General features: G+C 55.0%; 1 protein-coding gene across 1 annotated transcript; it reads right to left on the minus strand.

Moving 5' to 3' along the window:
- Nucleotides 1-542: 542 nt before the first annotated feature.
- Nucleotides 543-7037, minus strand: M436DRAFT_59298 (polyketide synthase; the record flags this gene model as incomplete). Its single annotated transcript, XM_013576562.1, has 1 exon — nucleotides 543-7037. One exon carries the CDS (start codon nucleotides 7035-7037, stop codon nucleotides 543-545), a length of 6495 nt encoding a protein of 2164 aa, XP_013432016.1.
- Nucleotides 7038-7269: the final 232 nt, after the last annotated feature.

The raw sequence follows: 7269 nt of genomic DNA on the forward strand, positions 1-7269 counted from the left end.
AATCGAAGCAACAAAGTACAAAAGAACAAGTCACAAATATGGAAGCAGCATATCACATGAAAACAGTGAAAAGAGCGAAGTAGTAAAGAAAAACCATTTGATGTGAAACACTATGTATAGTAAAATGAGTAGACTAGTTGGCCTCTCGTGCTGTAAAGTCCGATTCATCAAGAACAATGAAAACCATGATCGTGAACCTCTCCAGGAGAATATTAGAAAAATCAAAACAAAAAGCATCCATCTAGCGAGCCGACACCTGTATCGTTGCAAGCAAGTCGCAGAAACATAAACAGTAGAGACAAGGAAAAGAGAGCCACACGCGGCGGAAGAGTGAAAGAAGAGAACAAGAAACAAGAGGGAGCAGCAGATCTTTACTCAGCCCAAGCAAAGACCATGTCAGTCACCCCAATACCATATCCTCCTCATCTCGTGATAGAGTGTGGGAGTCGCAATCGACCTCAGCCCAAGGTAACCACTACCTCTCAGCATCCTAGCATGAGCACCCTTCCACCGTATTTTTTCTAGATTTTTGTTTCGGTTATTTAGATCTGGAGACCTTCTTGGATCAGCTTGCCGAGTTCCTGAGCATGGGGATCCTTCATCATGCTGAAGTGGTTACCACCCATGACACCGAACTTCATGTTGGTACCGCAGAGCTGTGCCCAGCCATTGTCGGTGAAGTCAGTGCGGTGGTTCAACAGCCACTTCATGGGTGCAGGGTCCTCCTCCTCAGCCGGGGGAGGGCGAGGGTCACCAGCGTTACCGGCAACACCTTCACGGCACCAGATAGCGTAAGTCTTGATAGGCTTCAGCGAGGGCTGAGGCTCGTAGTCAGAGAGCGAACGGATGGCGGCAGTGAAGTGAGGAAGCAGCCACTTGGGAGTCTTGGACGGGTCACCAGTACCAAGGAGACCGATCTCGTTGAAGAAGACGTGGAGACGCTGAGGGAGAGGTGCAAGGTTGACGGGGCAAGGAGAGTCAAGGAGGAGGAGACGGTCGACCTCTTCACCGTTGGCAAGCAGAGCCTGGGCAACAGCGTAGGCAATGACACCGCCAGCAGACCATCCACCGATGATGTAAGGGCCCTGAGGCTGGCGTCTCTTGATCTCGGCGAGGTAGAGAAGCGAGACGGTCTCGATACCACAAGTCCATTCGGTAGGGTTCTTCATGAAGGGGCAGTTGAGTCCGAAGGCAGCGACATCAGTGCCAATGTTGGGAATGCTGACATAGGATGTAGCAGAGCCTGAACCGTCGGGCAGGAAGAAGATCTTCTTGGTAGCGATCTTAGCGTTTCCCTGGAGGAGCACTGAGGTGGCAGCAGGGTACTTGGAGAGATCGGTAAGCTTGGCGTTGACCTTGTCGAGTTGGGGCGAGGTTTGCTTTGCGGCCTTGGGGGCAGGAGCAGCCTTAGCCTTGGGGGAAGGGCGCATGCCAAGAGCGTTCTCGATATCCAGGATGGTCGAGTTGGTGGAGAGGAAGGTCGAGGGAAGATCGACACCAGTCTTCTCGCGGAGCTCACTGAGGATGGTCAAGCTCATCAAAGAGTCCATACCAAGCTCAGAAAGGTCGGCCTCATCGGTGAGCTCAGAGCTGTCAATGCCCATCTCCTGGACAATGATGTGGCGAGCCAGGCTGACTTCACCAACCTCGGAGTCGGGGATCTCGCGAGAGGGAGAGTCGATGTCAGGCTTTCCTGCATCACTGGGAGCGGAGCTGGGGATAGAGCTGGCAGGGGTGCTGAGGTCATCCTCGTAGGGAGTAGCGATGTCCGAAGGCTCGGACTCGTCCTCAGAGTCATCCTCAACAGGGGCAACGTTGCCATCGTATTGGGAGAAGTGCTTCTTCATCTCACCGACAGTGGGATAGTCAGTGAAAAGGGTAGAGCTAATCTCCATGTCGAGGTCCTCTCTGAACTTGGCAGAGATGGTCAGGGACATGAGAGAGTCAACACCAAGGTTCTCGAAGGCAGCCTCATCGACGAGCTCGGCCTGCTCCACATCAGTCTCGGTAGCGATGATTTGCATGACACGAGAAGTGATGGTAGCACCCTGGGGCTTCTTTGCAGCAGCCTTCTTGGGAGCCTTAGCAGCCTTGACAACAGGCTTGGGGGCCTGCGCCTTGGATGCAGCGGCTTTGGGAGCGGCGATTGCCTTGGGTGCAGCAGCAGGAGCGGCAGGAGCGGCAGCCTTGGCGGCGGGTGCGCCAGCCTTCTGGGGAGGAAGGAAGACGTTCAGGACACGGCGAGGGATCTGCTGGAACTTGAGTCCACCGCAGACGGCGACGATCTCATCTCCCTCCATGATGTAGACATCACCTTGGTAGACGTTGCCAGGCTTGGGAAGCATGCGGACGTATGAACGGTAGTTGCCCTCAGGAGTCATCTGCTTGGCAATTCTCATCGAACCCCAACCGTGAGAGATGCAGACGTTGTTGTCAGAGTCAATCAGGTCGGTAGCGTTGACGATGAAACCGGAGATGTGGCACATGCTGTCAATCTGGTAAGGTGCTTGGTACCAATCACCATCGGCGGGACCGTTCTGGAACTTGATAGAGGCGGTAGCCTCAGTGGTCTGGCTGTTGACAATGACCTCTTCCATACCACGGTACTTCTCGTCGTAGTTGACGAAGCACTTGAAGAGCTTGTAAGCCATACCGCGCTGCATGACGTGAGCCTCCTGAGTCTTGGTCTTGGCCTTGAGAACGTCGACCTGAGACTTGACCATGAAGTTGATACGGTCCCAATCTTCAGTCCAGGAGTTGATGTCCTCGAACTTGACGAGACAGTGAGCATGGTCCTGGATGAGCTTGCCATCGGGGGTAACGCTTCTGAACTTGAGGTGAGCGACACCCTCGTCAAGATCAGCCTTGGCCTCGAGCTGAATGTGCTGACCCTCAGCAGGCTGTTCCAGCTTGGCGATGAAAGGCTTGGGGACCTCCATCTCACAAACGTTCATGCCAATCTTGGGAGCAGAAGGTCTGAGCTGCTTGTAGAGGTAGTCACAGATAGTCAATGCCATATCAGCGTACAGAGACGAGGGGCAGAGGGCAGTGTCGTTGACCTGGTGACCGATGACAGCCTGGAAGAGCTTGGGCTCAGCAACGTTGGACTGGATGACAACGGTACCAGAGTTGGCCTCGAACTCCTCGTGTACAACCTTCTGGCAAGAGGTGGAAAGACGCTTGGCAGGCTTCTCGGCGACAGGAGCAGCCTGAGGAGCAGCCTCGATGGTCTTCTGGACCTCGCGGACCTCACCCTTGGTAAGAGTCCAGTTGTTGTGGTAGTCAAGCCAGTACTTTTTGTTATCGAAGGAGTAGGTAGGCAGAGGAAGAAGCTCCTGAGCATCGTTGAACTCACGGTGGAACTCGTCGAAGTTGATCTGGACACCGGCGTTGAACAGAGCGCAGACGCTGGTGGCAATGGTCTTCCAGGGGTCCTCGTTGCGGCGGAGGGAAGGAGCAGTGACAGTGGCACCGACTGAAGCCTTGACCATGCCGGAGCAGACGGGGTGAGCGCCAACTTCGAGCCAAGCGGTCTTCTCATCGAACATCTTCTCCTTCTGGCCAGTGGTAAGGGCGGTCCAGAAGTTGACAGTCTCCCTAGCGTGTCTAGCGAGGTAGTCGGGGCCAATGATACCGGCCTCACGGATGACCTCGCCTGAGAGGGGAGAGAGAACAGGAACAGCAGGCTTGTTGAAGGTGACAGCGGAAGCGACCTTCTTGAATGACTCGAGGATGGGGTCGACCTGGGCAGAGTGGAAGGCGAAGGGGACGTTGAGCTTAGTAGCCTTGAAGCCACGGGCGGAGAGAGTCTCGTTGGCAGCACCAACAACCTCACCGCTACCGCAGAGAACAGTCTCCTCGGGACCGTTGATGCAGGCGATCTCAGTCATCTTGGAGCCGAGAGCCTCACGAATAGCCTGAGCGCTACCCTTGACAGCAAGCATACCGTGGGTGTGAGGGGTGCAGTCCTTCACGAGAAGCTCAGCACGACGACCAACAAGAGTGATCATGTCACTGGCAGAGATGACACCAGCAACGTGGAGAGCAGCGTACTCGCCCAAGCTGTGACCAATGACAGCGGTGGGAGTAATGCCCCACGAAGCCCACATACGGGCAAGAGCGACCTGGATACAAGCCATACCCAGCTGGACCTTGACAGGAGAGAGGGTAGCAACGTCAGTGCCGTCGAGCAGCTCGATAAACGAAGGAAGACCCTGGATGGTGGCCATGTTGTCAAGCTGGTTGATGTCCTCACGGAAAGGCTTGTAGTCTTGGTAGAGCTTCTGGCCGAGAGCAGTGTACTGCGAGCCCTGGCCGGTGAAGCAGAAAGCGGTCTTGGTAGGGACCATGGGTACAGGACTGTAAGTGTCCTTGGTCTGGGCCTGAAGGGCATCGGCAACCTTGGCGATGTCACCAATGGGGAAAGCGATGCGGTAGTTGTGCTGAATACGACGGGCAGTCGAGGTGTAGGACAAACTGGGGAGAGTGGTCTCGGGGTTCTCGCTGAGGTAGCCTTGGAGACGCTGGATGTTGCTCTTCAAGGCAGCGATCGAACGAGCAGTAACAGTGACGGGAAGAGTGCCTCTGGGGTCAACAGTCTTGGATGCCTCGCGAAGGGGACCGTCCTCAAGAAGGATGGCAGTGTTACCACCAGCAGCGGAGAAGTTGTTGAGGAAGATCTTGCGCTTCTCAGCTCCGTTGCGAGGGAAGTCGGTGTGCTGCTGAGGAATGTTGACGTTGCGGTCCTTCAAGTCCTTGGGGAAGGTCTTGTTGATCTCACCCTTGATACCAACGTTGGCAGGGATGGCGTTTTTCTTCATCATCATCAAGACCTTGCAGAGAGAGTTGATACCCGAAGCGGCCTCACCGTGACCAATGTTGGCCTTGATGGCACCAAGGTAGAGTTTCTCCTCAGGCTTGCGCTGACGGTGGCGGGGAGCGAAGACGTTAGTGACCGAAGTCATCTCGATACCATCACCGGCCTGGGTACCAGTTCCGTGCATCTCGACGTAGCTGATCTCGTGAGCATCAACACCGGCGTTGGCAAGGACCTTCTTGTAAAGGAACTCCTGAGCGCCAGCGTGAGGGTGAGTGATAGACACAGCCTCAGCAGAGTGGTTGGTAGCGGCACCAAGGATGCATCCGAGGATGTTGTCCTTGTCGTTAAGCGCATCCTCGTATCTCTTGAGAACAACGGTACCACAACCGTCACCGCGGCAGTAACCGTCAGCAGCGTTGTCGTAGGTCTTGCAAGAACCAGTCTTGGACAAGAATTGACCCTTGGAAAGACCAGAGAAAATGTCAGGGTTAGTAAGGACGTTCAAACCACCGGCACAGGCAGTGTCGCAGTCACCGGCCCACAGAGAAGTGCAGGCAAGCTGGATAGCAGCCAAAGACGACGAGCAAGCAGTGTCGATCGAGTACGAAGGACCGCTGAACTTGAAGTAGTAGTTGATGCGACCAGGGGCGAAAGCACGTACACCACCGGTGATGAAGTAGGTGTCGACGTTCTCGGAAGCGTTGATCTCACGCCAGTCATCAGAGGTCTGACCGTAGAAGGTACCGATACGGTGAAGCTTGGTAGAGGGGGTACGGTTAGGGACATAACCAGACTGCTCAAGAGCTTCGTAGGCAGTGACAAGAGCCAGACGACCCATAGGATCAGTCTGAGCAGCCTCACGAGGAGACATGTTGAAGAAACGAGGGTCGAAAAGACCAGGCTCGTCGATGAAGCAACCGTAGGGAGTGTGGGACTTGTTCTTGCCCTTTCCGGAGGGGTCGCAGTGAGCATCGGCATCGAAACGGTCCGAGGGGATCTTGCGGTGAACATCAAGACCCTTCTCAAGGAGTTCCCAGAGAGCCTCAGTGCTGGCAGCGCTGGGGAAACGTCCAGACATACCGACGATGGCAATCTTGTCATTCTGAGTACGACCGTCAGCAGCATCAGTGATGGCAGACTCCCAGGCAGAGTGGTCAACGAGAGACACAGAGGACTGGCCACCGGCCTTGATAGCCGAGACGAGACTGTTGGAAACGTTGCTGACACCAATGCAGAAGACCTTGGCAGGAGCGTTGGTGTTGGCAGTGATCTGGGAAACGCTCTCCTCGAGGAGGCTGTTCCAGCCAACGGGAGCTCTGAGCATATCGTTGAGGGACAGCTTGAAGAGCTCGTAGGTGTTCTCGGCAACGTGGCAAGCGCCAGTCGAGCCAGAGTGGATCAAAGAGCGAGGCTGGTAAGCTTGGAGGAACTTGGCAGACTCCTCTCCAATGACGGCCTCAATGTCGGCACTGCTGTAGAGGTGCTCGGCGTGGTAAGGAGCGTAGACGGGAATCTTAACGCGGTTGTTGTTGCGAACAGCCTCAGACTCCTGGAAGAAGCGCTTGGTGGTGGTAGGAGGACCGCTGATGGTGATGGCCATGGTGCTGACAGCACTGATGTAGGCGTGGCTGGTAGTGGGAATGCCAGCAGCCTCGTGGAAGGCAACCAGGGCGTCCTTGGCAGACTGCTCGTTGATGCCAGTGACGATAGTGGACCAGCTCTCCTTGGACATGAGGTCCTGGCCCAAGGCAGTTCTGGCATTGTTGACGCGAACACCAGTGCGGAAGGCGACGCGGACAGTCTCAACACCGAGAGTGACGAGCTCGTCGAGAGTTCTGGCAGAAGCGACGGCAGCAGCGGCGAGACCACCAGTGCAGAGAGCAAGGATGCGAGTGTTGGCAGCAGGAGGAAGCTCGTTGGTGTTCTCGGAGAAGTATCCGATGTAGTGACCAAGCTGAGCGATGGTGACCAACGAGCTCTCGAGGTGGGGAAGCTTCAAACCCTTCTCGTAGTAAAGGTCGACCAAGTTGTTGAGGGTCATGAAATCCGGGATGGCGTCGCGTTGAGGGCGCGAGAGCTGGGCAATCTCAGCGCGCATAGCAACGACGGTGCGCTCCAGGAAGTTGAGGACAAGAGCATTCTTGGTTCTCAAGACCACCTTACGGAGCAGAGGGTACTGCTCGGCGGTCTGATCGCCGAAAAGAAGAACGTTCGACATTTTGATGATAAAAGACTGGTCTATGATGTGGTGGTTGTTGATGAACTAGAATGATTCGTAGGTGAGTTGGTGTCGAACGAAGGTGCTGAAAGCAGTGGATATTCGATAGACGTGGCTAAGGTCGATAGAATATGATATGGCGAAGTAAAAAGGTCGGATTGATGTGATAGTAGACTCTGGCTGGGAGTGATACTATACAATGAAACGAAATGTAGGATACTTGAGATGTGGG

This window comes from Aureobasidium namibiae (assembly GCF_000721765.1).
Source record: "Aureobasidium namibiae CBS 147.97 unplaced genomic scaffold scaffold_1, whole genome shotgun sequence".
Lineage (NCBI taxonomy): Eukaryota > Fungi > Ascomycota > Dothideomycetes > Dothideales > Saccotheciaceae > Aureobasidium > Aureobasidium namibiae.